Source organism: Ursus americanus, chromosome 32 (assembly GCF_024610735.1).
Source record: "Ursus americanus isolate L20-20 chromosome 32, mUrsAme1.1.p, whole genome shotgun sequence".
Taxonomy (NCBI): domain Eukaryota; kingdom Metazoa; phylum Chordata; class Mammalia; order Carnivora; family Ursidae; genus Ursus; species Ursus americanus.
In genome coordinates, this window is record NC_142158.1 from 9,476,668 (window position 1) to 9,496,550 (window position 19,883).

The 19,883-nt window shown below is 44.8% G+C and overlaps 1 protein-coding gene across 2 annotated transcripts in view; it reads left to right on the forward strand.

The window, feature by feature from the left end:
* The window catches only part of CDYL (chromodomain Y like), a 174,006-nt gene that overhangs the window by 140,182 nt on the left and 13,941 nt on the right, over window positions 1-19,883 (forward strand). Inside the window, exons 3-4 of one of the 2 annotated variants that reach the window (XM_045811664.2) lie at window positions 15,090-15,280; window positions 16,600-16,772. In XM_045811664.2, the coding sequence (XP_045667620.1) occupies window positions 15,090-15,280; window positions 16,600-16,772 (364 nt within the window). Of the gene's footprint in view, window positions 1-15,023; window positions 15,281-16,599; window positions 16,773-19,883 lie in introns of both variants that reach the window. The other variant, XM_045811663.2, reaches the window with a different exon arrangement.

Sequence of the window (19,883 nt, forward strand, 5' to 3'; positions counted from 1 at the left end):
CCTGTTTGTAAGCAAGCAGTTCTTTCTACCCTTCCTCCCAGCTTGGAGCCAGAAGTAACCTGACAACTCTAGCATGAAGCCCTTAAAACTGAATAAGCAGTGATAGACGTGTGTTGGGAGTTATAACAGCCTTTGATTTTTTTTTTTTTTTTCCCCAACTGGCTTAGAATACATTTTCTGGCCCTTGGAAGATCTTTCACATTCCTCTTTTCCTAGGCTGGATGTTCAGGTGTTACAGGCACGTAGGTGAGCTCTTGACCCCCTGTAAGCCTTCTCCATTGCCTTCAGCGTTCATTTTCTTTTTAAATTCTTATTTTTAACTTGGTATAACCCTTAAGAGACTGATTTCAGCCAGTTCTTTTCCATCTTGGTTTTTTTAGTGGCAAACCTTCATCAGAGTCCTTTGAATTTATATCTGGCCATCCATTTCTTTGCTAATGGCATGGTACCCCAATATGTCATAGTCTATTTTTTAATGAGTTATCTTCACATATTTATTGAGCACTTACTATGTGCACAAGTACTTAAGCCAGTTAAAATCCAACTCTGTGAAGTCTTAACATTACTGGAAATGTTTCTCATCTTCTGGAAGACATTTAAGACAATCATTGTCACTAATCACTCATTTACATCATTCACCTTCCGCTCTTCAGCTTTCCACGTGTATATCTTTCTGCCACAGCAGGCAGCTAGGCATGATGGAGACCGCATTTGTGCAAGCGGTGGGTCTTGGTGTGATCTGAGCTTTCTGCTTCCTCACACTCAGTGACCTCAGGCAAAGAGGCAGAGAGCTGTTAAGCTCTCTGGATCTCGGGTTTCCGTCTTGTAAAGGGGTATTTAGTGCCATGCCCCATATTGCACCGCACAAGAGATGAGTCTGTGGGTGTCCGTTGTAGTCCCTCTGCCTCCATTTATTTCTCTGACCTCTGCTTACCTCCTCTGAGAGACTAGTATGATTGATCGCTGGGTTTGCCCTCTTGCTTTTGGTGAAGAATAAGAAAAAAGTTAGAAACAGTTATCAATGAATGGGAAATCCATTCTGAGGGAAGATGATTAATCAGAATGTGAACATTTTACCTTTCCTGAATGATATTAACTGAAAAGTTATGAGTGCAACTAAATAAGAACCAACCATTAGACTATTCAAGGCTATTTAACTGTGAAATTGTAAGCATGTTTCCTGAAATTCAATCTTTAAAGAGGAAAGCAGTATGATCTCATCAATATTGACCAGCACCTGAAAACTCCTTTTTGGTTTCCAGATCCTGAGTTTTTACCGTTTCCTTTGACTGACTTACTAAATTCGTTATTGGGGAAAAACCAGTCACATTGAATATCTTTGAGTATTTCGAGTTCCTCTACATTCCTAATGCCCTTCTTCATCTGTTTTAGCATCTCCCTGTGTTCTTTCCAGTGTTCTTCTTTGTAAGTAGCATGTATTATTTTTCTTTTTTCCCATTTCCTTATTTGTTTCAGTTATTTGGACTTTAATGACCCTTCCTCTGATTTGGAGGAAATGTTACTGCTAATCTTGTCTCCATCTTCTAACTTACACGTTTCCCTTGGGTTACCCTGAATATCCTGTTTCAGACCACAAGTATGCTACATCAATGGAAGACACCAAACCCATTTACCCTACAGCCATGGTCCTCAGCCCTCAGAGTACACCAGCATCACATGGGACAGGCGCCAGTACTGCGCTCCCGGAAGCCCCAGGGAGCTGGGACTGTGGCCCAGGGAGCATTTTTTAAAAACCTGCCTCATGATTCTACTGCATAGTCATGTTGAGAACCCCTGCCACCTGTGGCAAACATTGTAATTCCCATATCGAAAACAATATTGTCGTGTATGTCCTGGTTCGTAATTCTTTGGTTTAATCAGGCTGATCTCATATAGGTTTTAGAAAATTGACATTAACTAAAGTTAATATAAGTTACGTGTCTCATCAATTGCTACTTTTTATCTCAAAATAGTATTTTTCTTTTTAAGTCTCCTCATTGCTTTTTCATACCTAATATTTTTAGGTTCGTTCTTTCTGAAAGTTAATTATTACACAGGATGATTTTAATTGAAGAAACCACAGCTTATGTTCTTTTTTTCTGTTGATTTTCAGAATGCTTCCTAATTCTGTGTATTCTTAGCTTTTTTAACTAATTCATTTCACAGTTTTCCATTCATCTGCTTTGAGTATATTTCTAGCATTCGTGAGTTATTTAGTAGTTTCAAGGAAATAATTTGTATGCTTCATGGACTAAAATGCCTTTTATGCGGCTCCCATTCTTAAGTATTCTTTTGCTTTTTAGAGAATGAGTTGTTCGGAGTATGTTTTTCCGAGAGCTAATACTGTGCCAGTAGCCTCTCGGTACAAAGTTTTGGAACCTGCTCGGCCAGCTAGCGTGGCTCTGGCTCACATTAAATAGCTGGGATGCAGATGGTCATGCCTGGAACTTGGAGCAGAGTGCCCGATTAATTCTTAGGAGATAATGTCAGAGACGCAAAAGAGCCCCACTTAAGGAAAACCTTAATTATTCATCTGATAAGTTTTTATTTAAGTTGGAGGGGTTTTTTGGTTCTTGTTTTTTAGGGGAAAACACTCGAATAAAAAGATTTGAGGAAAGCTACTGTGGCCGTAAGAGCTGGCTGTGGCTAGTGCACGGTCGCAAAACCAGGAGCCAGAGGAGCAATGAGGCTGATGGAATGGTCAAGATACAGAATAATCACTGTGAAAACCAGGCGAATCAAGACAGCAATGCAGGGGCAAGGCTGAGGAGAGTTAACAAACTGGATGTGAGTGTGTGGGGTAATAATGCATCTGTCCCTTCTTCCCATTGCCAAGTGAGGAAAGATGTGGCCCCCAAAGGTCTCTAGCCATAATCAGGACAGTGACCCAGTGTCCTGCTGCACAGGGTGGCAAGAGGCAGAGAGGGGAGACCTTGGTGATGCTGTTGAGAAAGCAGAAGGCATGCAGATTGGATTGGTGGGCACTTGGATCTCAGATTTATTCATTTATCAGATGCTACCAAGAGTCACGTGCCATGCTGGGGTCCAGGCACAGAGGTGTCCTCCTCAGGGGAGTCAGCTCCTCACACAGCACAGTGTGACAAGTGCCGGAGGGTTCAGCAGGTGACACCCGCGTCCAGCTTGGGGCCTTCAGGGAGACCCCTTGTGAGGGCCGTGACCTGAAGCTCTGCCCAGGCTTTCTCTCTGGATGGCTGCTGCTTGCACGGCGCTCGGCAGTCTAAACAGCCTTCCCAAACTTCTCCAGTGCAGCCCGCAGTAAGACACACGTTTTACCTGCTGGCCCAGGGTGCTGCTAGGCCACAGTCTCTGGTGTCTCCTAGACTTTCCTAAATAAGTGAATACTGATTGGTAAACACAAAATGGATTTTCTATCCCAGAGCTTGCAAAGCACTGTTGTGTAGAACAGGGGAGGGCCACACAGCATCCACCCACTGACCCCTCAACAGAGAACCCCAGAGCTGATGATCATTCTAGATGTAGGGTAGCCATACTGAAATGATGAGGAGAAAGGGACCTTCTCATCCAGACCCAGCGGGGACAGTTGCTATAACAGCTGGAGCAGGAAGGCGCCTGCCTTAGGCATTAGGATCGTGGAATGACTCTGGCAGTCTCGCCTGGCCTGGGCAAGTAGTTCGTCTGGCAGAACATCGCTGTGGTTTCCAGCACATTTATGGAGAGTGTGGTGCTAGTCACCAAGGATAGTCTGGCCTTCCCTCCCGTTTGCTGTGCTACCCACACCATCTTTGGGGTCCAGAGGCTGGAGCAGCAGTACCTAATGACTAGAATACGTGGCCAGGGCTGGGGACACAGGGATGTCCGGTGCAACCAGAGCATAGCCAAACACTGGGAATGGGCAGGACAGGGGAGAGGTGTTTATGCAGCAGAAATTGGACAGACTTGGGGCCCCTGGGTGGCTCAGTCGGTTAAGCGTCTGCCTTTGGCTCGGGTCATGATCCGAGGGTCCTGGGATCGAGCCCTGCATCACGATATCCGGCTCCTTGCTCAGCAGGGAGCCTGCTTCTCCCTCTCCCTCTGCTTGACACTCCCCCTACTTGTGCTCTCTGTCAAATAAATAAATAAAATCTTAAAAAAAAAATGGACAGACTTATTCTTTTTTTTTTTTAAAGATTTTATTTATATAAGAGAGAGAGCACAGGCTGGGGAGAGGGAGAAGCAGAGCCCATCGCAGGGCTCAATCCCCCAACCCTGAGATAATGACCTGAGCCGAAAGCGAGTCGGACGCTTAACCGATGAGCCATCCAGGTGCCCCCAGATTCACTCCTCATGATAACGATTCTTATATTTCAGTTTGATTAGGTTAAATGCGTATGGTGAAGAGGCTTCATGTCTTACGTGGCTAATTTACATTTCTAAATTAGGGTTTATCCTAATACAGTGTACAAAAATAAAGCACCCCCAAGCACAGCATTCAGGGGCCTCAGTGGTGATGTAAACATGAGCGTGCACTTGGTCCCTGAATCCCGAATCCAGAGCTGCAGGTGGTTGTCAGGCCCGTCTTACCAGCGGTGGGGAACCTGTCCTGTGGGCCAATCCTGAGGGACCTACCAGGGAGAGTCTAGGTAGGCTGGGAGTCACAGGAGAACAAGTGGTGACAGATTCTGAAGACCATTTGCACTCTCCTAACCCTCCTGCAGGGTGACAGGTGGGGACTAGATGTTCCCCAAACTGACGTGGGACAAGAAAGATGCGGCTGTGGCCGGCGATGTGATCTGAAGGGGAGGGGAGATGCCTGGGTGGCTCAGTTGGTTAAGCATCTGCCTTCAGCTCAGGTCATGATCCCAGGGTCCTGGGATTGAGTTCCGCATCAGGCTTCCTGATCAGCGAGAGCCTGCTTCTCCCTCTGCCTGCCCCTTTTCTCTCTTTCTCTCTGAAGGGGGGGGGGGAGGCGCCTCCATACGGGGAGATTGGCGGGGATGGCGTTTGCAGTACCGTCGCCCTTAAACACAGGTCTCCTAGGGAGGATCGTTGTGGTGGGTGTTGCTCTTTGAAACAAAAAGGGATATAATTAGCTTGAAAGTGAGCGTGAAGCTCTGAAGACAGATTTGTGGGAAGAGAGAGAGGTTTGGGAGCAACCTGGTGGAGAACAAAGGAGGGGATCGCACAGAGAAAGCAGAGCCCACTTAAGGGCTTTGGAACACACACACCACACTTTGCTCTCTCCGGTTGGAGAATCTTCCTTCGGCTCCGGAAGCCTTGGGGCCGTTTGCTGTGGAAGCCCACTCTGTTGGGGTGGGGACAATAGTGTCCAGGCACTTTGCAGTAGCATTTGGGTGGAGCCCGTGCTTGGCACAGGAAGTTCCTCTTGGAAGGATTGGGCTAATGAGTACCAAAGATCTCTGAACGTGGAGTTTGTACGCATCTCCATCCTAATTCCCCACTGAGCAGTTGCTTGTTGGTTTATGTACAGCCTCTTGAAGCAAATCGTTAGTTAGATGGTTTTATTTTTAAGGCCAGGTCTAAAACGTGCCTGTGAATAAATTCTTTCTTGACTGAGGCAAAAAGAAAGACTTTGATACTGAGCAATGGAAAGAAAACTTACAGCCAGTTCTGCTATAATGCAACGTATGCATACCTGAAAATTGCCACACTATGCAAAATCGTGCACTAAAATCCACCAGGCTTAGGTGGGAAATAGATAGGAACCCAGCACTCAAAAACTGTGTGACTGGCATATTTAAAAATAAGGAAGGACCTTAATGAAAGTGGTACTATAGTTTGATACATTAAATGGTTAAGAAAAACATAAGTACTAGAATAAATGTGGCACTTCATCATGAAAGAGGCATGCAGTTTGCTGCATGGCGTGAGAAGGGTCGTTGTGAGGCAGGGGAAGGGACATCTCGAAAGCACACAGAAAGCGGGGGTGGCTGGTGGAGGTGTGTGTTTTGTGTTTTCCTGCCCAACTAGAGTCACCTGAGTTGTGGTTGTACGTTCAACTCTCCCCAGACAAAATCAGGCATAAACAGAAGATGAAATTTGCAGTATGTTCAGAATTGTTCCTAATACGTCAGTCATGTTGGAGCAAAACATTACAGCAGCCCTGACCATACGTTGCTGTCTTTTATGAAGACACTATAAGAATAAGCATATATAGCCTTAGACGCACAGATCCCTGCAGACAGGGACCTGTCTTTGAAGGAATTGAAGCAAAAAGACTTTTGTAATTATTTATAAAGGGTTCATTCATTTAACATGTTATGGAAAAAGGGGGATACTAATGTTTAAAGCCTCCCTTTTACTTCCACGTTCATTGGAAAAGTTTTCTGTTAATGAATTCAGTTTGCAGATTGTATAATCTGAATAAAGTGGTAGGCTTTTGTATGGTTAAATAGGATTAGGTTTCACAGGTGTGGGGGACAGTGTTTTGAAATGTTAAACTCTGTAAAGGAGAGTTAATAATTCCATAGACACTGTAGTGCTTGCTCTGTAACTTTGGACTAAAGAAAGTAACAGCTGGTTTTGAACTTTCCCTGCGGCTCAGACCCATTACTGCCTTGACAACATACTCACTTACCAACTTTTGATTAAACAATCCTAAACTATAATATACCTAGAGAAATACCAAAAAATCTTTACCTAAAAATAATATCCCAGAATTTTTTGTCTGGATTTTGATTGCTATACTCTGTTTTCAAGTAGTTCTTATCCTGATGTCAGTATACTGTAGAAATTTACAAAATACCAAGAATATAAAAGTCACTCATAACTCTATCACCAAGAAAGCCAGTACTAACATTTTCATGTATTTGCCTTCTAATAAACTCAAATGTAAACGTTGTTGATTACACTACATTTACCTTTTGATATCTTTCGTTTTCATTTCTGTGCTATATAATTTTGGGAGTAACAAAGTAAAAGAGCACAAGCTTGAGGGACAGCTCTGCAGACAGCTCCACTTTCAGATGTCCCCCAACCGATTTAAATGAGATTTATGTTAAAAGCTTGGCATATGTAACATGTAATGTAAATGGTAGTCTGCCATACCTGCAGACCTGGACGTTAACAGTCTTCATGAACATCCCGATGATGGCTGCCTCCTGTGTATCAGGGGGATGGATGTGTGTCATTGGTCATTGAACCATTTCCTTAGTATTAAAATTAGGGCTCTTTACAATTTTTCATTTTAAAAATAAAATTATTTGAATACCTTTTATATGTGAAAACATGCCCTCATCTAATTTTTCTTTTGTTAGAAATAGAATTCTAAAAGTGGAATTACAAGGGCAGAGGTTGATGTACACACCTTATAAAATTACTCTCCAGAAGTGTATCCATTTATGTATGTATGCTCTTCACCAGCCCTGATGTAACTGCCATATTTAAAAAGGTTTCCCAGGGCGCCTGGGTGGCTCAGTCACTTAAGCGTCTGCCTTCAGCTCAAATCATGATCCCAGAGTCCTAGGATCAAGTCCCACATTGGGCTCCCTGCTCAGCGGGGAGTCTGCTCCCCCCGCCCCCGCCGCCTCCTCCCACCCCGGAATGCTCACTGTCTCACACACACTCTGTCTTTCAAATAAACAAATTAAATCTTAAAAAAAAGAAGTTTCCTAATCTGTAGGTAGAAAAGAACGTTTCATTTTTTATTGGTGAGATCAGTTTTTCACATTTTGGTGTTTTTATTCCATCAAACAAATTTTTCTGTCCTCATCTCTTGTGTGTGTCTGTTTTATTTTGAGTAAAGACATAAGACTATCTGTTTTAAGAAAATTAACTACTTGGTTTTTCATTACCACTTACTGAATGATCCTTACCGACTTCTATTTATCTGTAATGCTGTAGACTGTCCTCCTAGGAACTGGTCCTAGGTTAATTCTAGTAGGTCATTTTCTACATGAAAACTGTGCCCTTAATAGCTATAGATATATAATTAGCAAGGTGCATTTCACTTATCATTCTCTTCAAAAATTTCTTAGCTTGTCTTCCAGCCAAATCTCAGCCACTGAGGTTACAACTGGAAGTCTGTTAGAATTAAAAATCGAGAAAGATAGATTGCTTTACCATGTTTGGTGCTAATAAAATGGGACTGTGGTGTCACAAGTCATAAGTAAAATTGGCGTGTGGTTTTGTTTTGTGTCATCAGTGTCAAGTCCTGACATCAGAGTTAAGTTATCTTCTTCACAAAATGAATTTGGTAGATTTCCTCCTCCTCTCGGAACTCTGAAGCCATTTTCCTCCATGGTCCGCGGCTCCTACCATTCCCAGCCCCAAAGCCCTTTCAGAGGCGTTCTTCAGCTTTACTTTTATCTTTCCTCAGTTATCTTTCTCTTTGTTTCTGTTGTGTCTGAGGTCAGTCTTGAGAATTCATACTTTTCCAGAAAGTTACCGCTTTCTTGAAGACACTGTATTTATGTAGCGTATGCAAAGTGGTTTTTACTCATTCTGGTTAGGTTGGTGTGGTTTTGTGAGACCAGTTATCGCCTCCTACTTCTAGTTAATTAAACGTAACCTGCAGTCTGTGTGGGTTTACTTTTACCCTGTTTACCACTGCCGGTGCTCTCCATTCTCCTGTGTATGTCCAAGCTTCTGTCTGCTCTCATTTTGCTTTGAAAAACCTCCTTTAGCATTTCTTGTAGTGCAGGTCTGCTGGCTACCAATTTCCTCAGCTTTTGTCCAGAGAAGTTTTTATTTCTCTTTTGTATCTGAAGGAGAGATATGCTGCATGTGTGCTGTACACCTATTTTTTACTTCCTGCACTTCAAGATTTTATTTATTTGAGAGAGAGAAAGCGAGAACCTGAGCAGGGGGGAGGGGCAGAGGGAGAAGGAGAAGCAGACTCCCTGCTGAGCAAGGAATGCGACACGGGGCTCGATCCCAGGGCCCGAGATCATGCCCTGAGCTGAAGGCAGACGCTTAACCGACTGAGCCCCCCAAGCTCGCCTACTTCCTGCACTTTAAAGATGCCCTGCCTTCTCCACTGTCTTCTCTCCTTCCAAAGATAAATACGCATTGTCTTGTTCTACCTGTTAGGTCTTTCTCTTTCTCGCTCTACTTTGAAGATGTTCTCTTTATCACTAGCTTTTGCAGATGGATTATGACGTGCCTTGCTTTTGTTGTCTTTGTGTTTATCCTGATGGGTGTCGGTTCAGTTTCTTGGGTCTGTAAGCTTCTCGTTTTCATCAGATATGGAAAACTTTGAGCCATTATTTCTGCAAAGTTTTTTACACACTTGCACACACCGTTTCTTGGACTCAAATTATACATATGCTGCACTGTCTGATGTCATCCTACGGGCACTCGGGCTCTACTCTTCAATTTTTCTTCTTTCTGTCTGTGCTTCATTTTGGACAGACCCTGATGGTAGGTCTCACGTTCTCTGATCTTACCTTGTGCAGCATCTAGTCTGTTACACATACCAGTGAAATTCATGTGTTCATGGTGTCTTTTATTTTATTTTTTTTAAGATTTTATTTATTTATTTGACAGAGAGAGAGGCAGTCAGCGAGAGAGGGAACACAAGCAGGGGGAGTGGGAGAGGAAGAAGCAGGCTCCCAGCAGAGGAGCCTGATGCGGGGCTCGATCCCAGAACGCCGGGATCACGCCCTGAGCCGAAGGCAGAGGCTTAACGACTGTGCCACCCAGGCGCCCCTCATGTTGTCTTTTAAATTCTTGAGCATACTGAGGTGATTTATAACTGTTTTGGAAAAGTCCTTTTCTATTACTCCATCACCTCTCATTTTTAGATCTCTTTCTATTAAATGATTTAATCTTGATCATAGGTCCGGTTTTTCTGTTTCTTTGCATGTCTGTAATTTTTTGGCTGCTGAATTTTGGAACTTTTACGTTTTGGGGCACTGGTTCTGTAGTACCCTTTTTAAAGTGTTAGGTTTGTTCTGACAGCCAGTTACTTGCAAACCCATTTGATCATTTCAAGGCTTATTTCTGAGCGTTGTTAGTGTCATTCTAGAATATCCTTTGTTCTAGAGCTAGATTAGTTCTACTACTAGGTGCCTGTCCAGGGTCTCGACCCAGTGTCCTGGGTATACAGTGAAGTCTCTACTCTGGCTGGTGACGACTTCCAGCTCCACGTGCACTCTGGCAATTATATGGTTTATAGATAATTTTTTCCTCAAAAGTTGTTGTCTCCCAAACCTTGTGGAGTTTCACCTCGTGCATACTTAGATTGGTGTTCAAGAAAGACTCAAGAGGATCCCTAGCCAGTTCTGGAACTTTCTGTGTAGTTCCCTCCTTTTCAGTACCCCGCCCCACAAATTAGAGCCTCTTGGGCTCCTCCTGATTTTAGGACTTTCGCTGGGCTGCATGCAGTGTCCCTTGCCCGCACCTACAGTGTGGAAATGGCCTCCAGGCAGAAAGCCTGGGACGTTGTTGGGCTCACGGTGCTTGGTCCCCTTCATGCTGAGAATGTGGTCCTGCCCTGCCTGTTGGCCAGCGTCTGAAACAGTTGTTGGGTGAATTTTTTTTTTTTTTTTCCTGTTTTCTACTTTTCGCTGGCAAGTAAGGAAATGCTGCTACTGTTTCTCTCTTATGTTTGGAAGCAGAAGGCACGTTTCATTTTTAGAGAGACATGCTTTTTGAAGCAGTGAATTCTAACAGGTTAACAAACGCATGTTTGAGGGTATCCTTTTTGCTCTCAAGCATGTTCAAAGAATACAGTTTGTTGGGAGAGGCACGAAAATGGGTTTGTTCCTCGCTGGCTTTTTTGCCAGTAAATCCTAGGAAGGCATTTAGTAGTCTCTGAATCCAAGTCCTAAGGGTACTGTCAGCTCACTGAGAACGTTTGCTCCACTTTGTCATCAGAGCTGTTGGTTTAGGGAGTCGCAGTAAATTTTCACACAGTTTACGTGTGGAGGATATTTTTTCCTGAATCTCAGTGTTTACCTTTTAGGTTGGTCATTAGCAGTTGGTTCTGCTCTAAAGCGTACTGCTTGCTGTCCCCAGATTGGCACCAGGTGATCAGCTGTGTGCTGGTGGGCAGGCCACTTAACTTCTCATCCCTTCGTGGAGGGAGCTGGGCTGATGGGGCTGGAAGGGCCCTTCCATTCAATTCGTCAGTGAATATTGAGTGTTCCAAGCCCTAAAGGTACACTAGCGAATGAGACAGACAGGGACCCTGCTGTCACGGAGCCCAGTGGAGTACGGCAACATCTACACCATGAATAAAAAAATCAAATGAGGAAGAAATACCTTTGGTGAGGAGGGCTGTGAGGAAAACAAACGGGGCAATGTGAGTGGTGCTGGGAGGGGCCCACATTAGAGGGGCACTCCAGAGGCTCGTCTGCGGACGTGATGCTTGACCTGCCGTCCAGGTGATCGGGAGGAACCAGCCATTTGAGGCATTCTAGGCAGAGGGAGGAGCAAGTACAAGGGTGTTGAGGCGAGCCAGACCCGGAGTGGTTGAAAGACCGCCATGGCTGGGTTGTCATGAGTGAGGGGCTAAGAGGCACAAATGACAGCAGGGGGGTCAAGACCCAGCTCGTCCTGGCAGTCTGATTCCGAGACTCAGTCCTACTGTGAACACTTCTCTACCCACACAGGGCACAGTTAGATGTCACATGGCCCCAGAGGGAAATAACAGAAGGTCCCAGGAGTCCTACTGGGGTGGGTGTGGTAGTTGAGGCACTGGCAAGATCACAGGGCCTGAAATCAGCAGGGACCGTAATGGCACCAGTGAGCCAGTGCCGTTTTAACGGGGAGATGAAGGCCAAGTTCAACAATCCTGGTCAGCGTGAGCCGGCATGACTCCATCTCCACATTGGCAGAACCACGGATAGCTCCGTGGGACCTGTTGCCTCAAAGAAAAGAAAATGGGCTTCTTGTGAAGCTCGCGTATAAAGGCGATATGGACCCCACAGCCTAGAAATCCTGCTTCTGTGGAAAGAAGCCACCAGGAGATCTGCCGGTAGAGTTAAGCAGTGCATGCCTTTTAAATAGGGAGAGAAAAGAGACAGAGAGAAGCAAGAGCAGTTCAAGGGGGAAAGGGGCCAATCCAGAGTCAGCAGGCTTTGTCCTGGCGGAAAGCAACTACCCAGCCCTCAACAGACCTTCCCTGTGTTGCTGGTCATTCTCACTGTGTTCTGATACAGCGCCAATTAATTCAGTTCGGGGTTAGTAAGTCTTAAAGATCCAGACACTCTCACCTGTTGTGAGCACACTGGCCTGTGTCGTCTGCAAGAACCCCCTCCGCCTGGGCACGCCGCAGCCTCCAGCCCGTCCCCACGCATTTCGCTTTCGTCACGTCACGCTTCAGCTCCGAGTCGGGTGGCCTCCGGCTTGCCTCTCTGCACGGGACTGCTCCCCATGCGGTCTCTTTTTAGGCAGGGAAGTCATCGTTGTCAGCTGTCCCCTCCTCCAGATCAGCAGTCTCTTACCTGGCAGTTGAAGCTCTGTGTTCCTTAAAAGAGTGTGTGAACAGATTCTTGATTTGAACATGTATGCTTTTTTATTTAATGACTTTTATGTGTCATTCATTGTCTCCTGCAGTCTGGCTTTTTTACCCTTAGTACTGAGTGACACTACTTGCCTGAGTTTATAAATGGCTTCTAACCTCCCCTCCCCTTGCCTCTTCTCCTTTCTCCTCCACCTCTCTGAGGCATATGCCACTATTGACATGTCCTCATGGCCACAGCATCTTCCCCTTCTTTTGAGGGGAGCTTCTTCCTGCCTTCCTGCTTCCCCGCTGCCTCCTGGCCCTGCACGTGGCTCTCCAGCAGACTCGCTCCTCACTCTTCCCTCTGGAGCTCCTGCTTCTCGATTCAGCCATCCTTTCTGGGCACCAGCTCCTAAGTACTCATCTCCACCCTGACTTCTCCGGCCCCCACTTCTGATCTCTGGAGTGTCTACACCTGAATAATAGCTGTGGATAAAATCAAGTTTCTGTCCCCCTCCCCCAGCTACATGAGACTCCCCTGTGGTGCCCCATCTCCTGGGCACCCAGGCTTAATGGTTCCAGGGTCATCTGTGATCCATGTCCCTGTTACTCAAGAAGTTATCTGGTCATGTTGGCTCTAGTGGCAGTGGAGTGTGTTGAGGATGGTGGATAGAGAGAACACAGATGGGGAAGGTTCTGATGGAGGACAGGTTGAAAGTTAAGAAGGATCCTTGCTAGCCTGCTCAGAAGGACTCAGGACACCCTGTATTCCTGGTAACAGCAGCCTATCAAATGCTCTTTTGATTGAAAATACTTGCCAGCATTGGAATGATAGAGGCCAAGGTAATATTAGCATTTATTGCAACGTGAATCGGTAAAATGGATTATAGAACATCCATTCAGTGGACTGGTATGCAGCCTTAGAAAAGAGCAAGGAAACTAACCCGCTAAGACAAGTTCTAAGATAACTGTCAAATGATAAAAGCAAGACTATGTGAAGTAAACTACCACTTGTGTTTTTTTAAAGGGGGGTGGAAATCTTTTTTTTTTTTTTTTTTCATACTTGCTTGTATATACGTCAAGACACCGTGGAAGGATACTGGGAAACCAGACACAGTAGCTAACTGGAGAGTGGGGTCCTGGGCAGATGGAGAGCAGGGGTGGTCTCCATAGATCTTACCATAGATCTTATATTTGTAGATTCTTGAACCGTATGCATGTATTATAACCTCTTCCAAAACTTCAAAAAATTGAATTTTTTTTTTTTTAAAAAAACCTCTAACGTATTTCTTCCAATTGAATGAAAGTCCTGTTGTTTTATCAAGGAGATTATTTGACTTCTCTAGATGTCCAGTCCTGAGTCTTTTCCAGTGGCCTTGGCTTATTTTCTTTCACTGTGGAGGAAATGTTTCTGACCTGTAATTCATGTTCTTCTCCTCCAAGAACCTCTGCTAATTTTATTAGTAAAGCTTGATCCAGTTTTCTTACATTTCTTTCTCTTTCTTCTCCTACCTGAAGGCTCTGTATATTCATTACCAGGTGAGATAATATTCAGACAGTTCATGTGAATAGGACTATAATTATTTATTAATACTTGAATTCTTACTCTGACATAACTTGATAACTCTAGGAAAGCATTAAATGAATCTCTTGCCTTTATTATAAGAAATATTAAGTTCAGGAGACCATGTGTTTAAGACCCAGCAACCACGTTGATGCTGAGGAACTGACATAGGAGGGAAAATTAGCAGAACACTTTATACGGTAGGAAAGAGAATTGTCTTGAAATTGTACTTAGAAGACTGTTTGAAAAATGTGGAACTGGGACCAGTGGGCAGAGAACAGTTACATCCCAGGGCATCAGAAGAAAGAACTCCTGAGAGGTTTGAGTGCCCACAAGGGGTGGGGTTGGTTTGCAGTGGCGGCCACGGCACCACAGCTTGTGGACCAGCAGAAACAGGTGGTCACCTGGCGTGTCTGTACACATCGATCTTGCATTCAGAAAAAGATTTCAACTGAATGGCAGATAGCTTTGGCTAGAATAATATTTTCTTGAACCAGTTTCCTTTTTTCCTTCAACTTCTCAAGCCTGGAATAGGTACTCTTCATGAGACCCATTCTCTTTTAATCTCATTCTTGAGAGGTCTCGAGTTTTGTAGCTTCTTTTCAGCAAGTACTTTTCAGCAAGTACTTTCTATCTTCATTTTTTAGGCAACATAAGCAAGAGGGTGACTTCCTTGTCAGACTTTGAAGGAAAACAAATGCCTTTTAAAAAGCAGACTTTCTAGGGGCACCTGGGTGGCGCAGTCGGTTAAGGGTCTGTCTTGGGCTCAGGTCATGATCCTAGGGTCCTGCCATCGAGTCCGGGCCTTGGGCTCCCTGCTCTGCTGGGAGCCTGCTTTTCCCTCTCCCTCTGCCCTTCCCCCCAGCTCGTGCTCGCTCTCTCTCTCTCTTTCTCTGTCTCGTGCTTTCTGTCTCTATCTCAAAGGAATAAATAAAATCTTTTTAAAAATAAAAGTAGACTTTTTAACAGCCTTGCTTTTAAACATTAAGTCGTGGGTTCATAATGAGCGCTTTTACCCAATTCAGAGACGGCACTGGGGAGGGACTTCGTAGCTGGACATCACAGACCACTGTGATCTCACACTCTCGGCAGGTGCATCTCCCTTTATGGATGCGTTAACAGCCAATGGAACAACCAACATCCAGACATCTGTTACAGGAGTGACAGCTGGGAAAAGGAAATTCATTGACGACAGAAGAGACCAGCCTTTTGACAAGCGGTTGCGTTTCAGTGTGAGGCAAACAGAAAGTGCCTACAGATACAGAGATATTGTCGTCAGGAAGCAGGATGGCTTCACCCACATCTTGTTGTCAACAAAATCATCAGAGAATAACTCACTCAACCCAGAGGTGAGAGACGTTCCTTGGGCTGATTTGTGCTTCATGTTTCTCCATGCCCTTGTCTCTGGCGCCTGCTTTGCGGAAAGGTGCCCTTTCTAACTCGCCTTCTGGGCCATTGCACAGTCCCACCAGAAGGTAGGAAACAGGGGTGAGGCTGGGCGGTCTTGCTGCGTACCACACCGCGCCTACGAGCAGCTGGAGCCGAGCACGCGTGGGGGTCCGCCTGCGTGCTGCAGGGTGCGGCCGTGCGGGGCGCAGGGAGCGGCCACCCCCGGGTCGGTCACCAGCTCTCAGTCTGCGGGGCGGGGGGCTCCCCAAACTCGCATATCAAGTGCGTGCGGGCACGTGCGTTTCTTTAGCTTTGTTCAGACCGGATTCAAACGGCCGGGGTCCCAGGCCCTTCAGAGTGTGTTGGCATCGTTCCTACGGGTGTTCAGCATCGTCCTGGAACTTCGTTCCCGCGGCAGGGACTTCGGCACGTGTTCGTTGCCGGGAGTACCTGGCAAAGCCGGCTTTCAGGGATCCCGGGAGATGGGGGCTTGCAGAGGTTCAGAAACGAACTCTTAAGGCTCTAAGATGAGAAGTATTGGAACCGGCACTGTGCCTTCTTAAAATTCTACATTCTGGTAGTTGTTTTCCACTTGTGAGCAGCTCGGTCAAGTTGTTTCCAGACAAGAAAACCAAACTACACGAAGTTTGTGTGTCTGGCCAGGGTCACATGACAAACCAGTTCAGGGCTGACCCCTGGTCCGTTTTTTGACTGCAGAGTCCCTTCATTGGTTACTTGTAAGTGCTTCATAGAGCTCATTTTCAGTGGCCTTGTGCCCTTCTAAAATGACTCTCTGCTAATGTGGTTATACTTACTACACTTATGCACCAAACTTCTGGGGTTTCTGTCCCAAGTGTGGTAGGCTGGTGTTAAAAGGAAAAAAAGAAAAAAAAAAAATCAGGGAACCCTGGTTTCTTTCAACTGGTTGAATGTGCCACCTGCTGTCCGAACTGTAGAAATGCCAAGTGGAAATCCTGTGCAGCTTGCCTCATCCGCCGAGAGTCCCAGCGAGTAGAATGTTAAGGAAACTCAGATTTACGGGTCTTTCTGATTTTACTCTGTTCATAATTAGTTATGTAACTTACACTGTCCCCAGCATTCCCGTCTCTGGTTACAGAACAGCAGCAGCTTGTGAATTATTTTACACTGTGGAAGATACAGGGCACGGTATCAGGCTTACACTGCACCCTCTCCGGGTCCAGATAATCCAGGAACAAGATGCTTTTAGGGTTCCGTATCAGAAATACTCTCTGCCACTTTAACTTCTGGTGACTTCCAGGTAATGAAAGAAGTCCAGAGTGCCCTGAGCACAGCTGCTGCCGACGATAGCAAACTCGTGCTGCTCAGCGCCGTGGGCAGCGTCTTCTGCTGCGGGCTCGACTTTATTTATTTTATACGGCGTTTAACAGATGACCGAAAAAGAGAAAGCACCAAGATGGCGGAAGCTATCAGGTATGCACAAATGCTGTGTTTTTAATGGTGGTTTTGAGTGTCCTGCTTTTAGTGTGCCCATCCCTGGCAGAACAGGCGCGAGCAAGCCTCGTGAGTAAAATGCATGTCTCCTTCCACTGAGAGACACCAGTACCAAAATTAATTAAATCATCTGTCTTTTCTGTGGGCCTGGCATAAATTAGTACTTGCCTTGAGCAAATAACTGATTTCAAGGCTGGCTCAAACCCAGTGAGTGCTCAGGGAATGTTCTAATGATTAGCGTGTACAAGAGCATGTAGCCAGAGTTTCCATTATTTGTACTATGAGCGTGTTCTGTCTTCAGCCCTTAAATAAAGATGCATTCTCTTTCACATAATAACTTACCATTTGCTTGACTCCGAAAGAAACTGGCTAGGCTTCATGACAAGCTGGTTCCATAACAGCACATGAAAAGTTTGTGTTAGTACAAGTAGTACACATTCTTGTTCAAGTTCATCCCGAGTTCCAGCTGCCCATAAACCTCGATCATTAGAGTGAAAAGAGGTCCCTTTCTCTCACGTGCTGCCCTCCCCCAGGGACCCACCATTCATTATGTCATCCCAGCCTTTTTCTAAACACTGTCAAATATGCATTCCTTACATAGTAGAGATAATATAGATTTACTTCTAGTTCTGTTAAATAAATGGAACTATACTGTGTGTTCTCTTTGAACTTGCTTTTTCCATTTAACAGTGTGACTTTAGAGATTTCCATTTCTTCTGTTTGGGGATTTTCCACTGCTATATCATAACATTGCAGAAAGCTTCCCTAGAATCACCTAACTCTGCTATAAACATATCCAGGTACATATTCATTCCTCACTTCTCCTGCTAATCACTGTAAGTATAATTAAAGATATCTAATTATTCAAAAATTAATTTTATTTGAAGTGAATGAAAGCCATTCACCAACCAGGAAGACCATTGTACTACCCTTCCCACCTCCCTAACATGACATATCCCTGAGTGACCCCTAAGGGCCCTTTGCATATGCATTTGCCTTGGTGAGGTCCAGGAGGACGGGAACTTAGACGCACAGACGTGCAAAGTAGACTTGGCCGGATCTTCTCCAGATCCCCACATTGGGGAGTTGAAGTTGAGCTTCTTTGGATGATTAATGGGCTCTGCGTGGCTGAGACCTTGTGCCCTGACCCTGGGGGCACAAGGCTTCCTGGTCCCCCCAAACCATCCTTAAAGGTGCACGTTGGGATTAGTGGAAGTTCTGTGTTGGTGGGTGCAGAGGGCATCTCTCTGATGGACTTCCCATGATGGTTCTGATGGTTGCTGCCCTAATCAGCCCATCAGAAGACTCCCAGAACCCCATACCTTGGGGTTTCCGGGCATTGCCTTGACCTTTCGTAACATTTTTAAGAATTTTCAAAATTAATATATTTTGTCACTGGGTACAGATGTACGCACACATACAAGAGGTTTCTTCGTCTTTTTAAACATTGCCACTTTTTAAGTTACCATATGATCATTGTTTTCTTCAAAAATAGTTTGAAATTTTACAGTCTGTTTTAATTAAGTATTGTCTCTGGTCTCCTAAATAATTTCAAGCTTGTATCCTACTGGATAAGACCATCTTATTACTCAGTTTCAAGTTAAAGTGCTTGATCAGTGCACACAATTACTTGACAGTCGGTCCTTCCAAGACAACTTGCAGGTATTCCTGCTTGTTAACCCATCCCATCCTTTCAGGATGAAGTACATGGGTTTAATTTTCATTTTTCAAATACAAACTGTTGTGCCTCGGGCAGCGACTTTGTGGATTTTCTGTAAGCTCACACTGACTTTACACATAATACTGTGATTTGGGGGAGCTCTGCTGTAATGAGAATCAGATTTGTCAGCCAGCGTCTTCTGTGTTCTGGCTCCATTCTCCCCAGAGACGCTTCCCTAAGCTCCACTCCTAAATCTCAGTGTCTCAACCCTAGTCCGGCCCACTCCTCCCGAGTTGAATTGCCCTTGACAGTGCTTGAGGCTTGCATTGTTGGTGTTAGAAAATACAGAGGAAAGATGGATGGAGAGACCACATTTGTGGAACCTTTAGGTAACTTCAGGTGTTTATTTCTGTCAGCTGCCCACTCCTGTTACTTGTCCAGACCCTCTCCCCTCTCACTCTCCTCGCCCCCCACGAAATAGCTTTTCTACAAAAAGGCCAAATCCTGCTTTAGGGAAACCCACTTGGTTCTTCTTTAAATGAATATATTTTTATCAATGTGAATTTTTCCTCATGTACTCTGGCAAGATACGAAAATAATGAGTTATACCAGATTCACTTAACCTTTGCTCTTGCTCGTTTGCATTTAAATTAATTTTTATATGTATAAGATCAGCTTTACGTGTAAAGCTATATATTATTTCTGTGTGTCTTCAATTTCGTAAAACTTTGGGGCAAAGAACGTCACTATAGCAAGTTCCCCCCATAAAAAGTGGGAAATAGGAAGATGAGGTTTGAATTCGATTGTCAGGTGTCTACGACAGCTAATTCCGTTATCGGGACTGCTGGCCGTAATCAGTTTGCAGATTCATTGTAATAAAAACATTCAGCACATTAGTGATAAAAATAAAATGATTATAAATCATTTTTATAACATTAGGCTTTTGAAGTCTGCGGGAACCAGTTGCTGGCTCCTAGTATCTAAAGGACTAGGAGCCTCCTCGCCCCAGAAGGCAGGCATCTTCTTCCCCCATGGAGTGAGAGGAGCAGAGATGTGGGGAGCAGAGCACCTGACCTCTCCCCATTCAGTCCTGTCCAGACATTCCCATTGAAGGGCGAGCTCCCTTGAAAACGGGCAGTGAACTACCTATTGAAACTTCAGATCCTGGTAGCCTCGTTGTCCCCAAATAATTCCTACACTATTGTTCTTAGGTGACTTTCTAACTTTTTTGGTGATATCCATGAAGTAGTAAACGTTCTTCAAAAGAACGGATAGAAGTTTGCTTTTGTTGAATTAGACGTCTTTTTAAACTCATTTTATGACAAATATAATTTCTTCTTTCCCTGCCATACCCACCACAGCCTTTATAGCTCAGTTCATAATTTCCAGAAAGCTGAAATTTAAATTCAGTATGTTGCATTGAGCACATT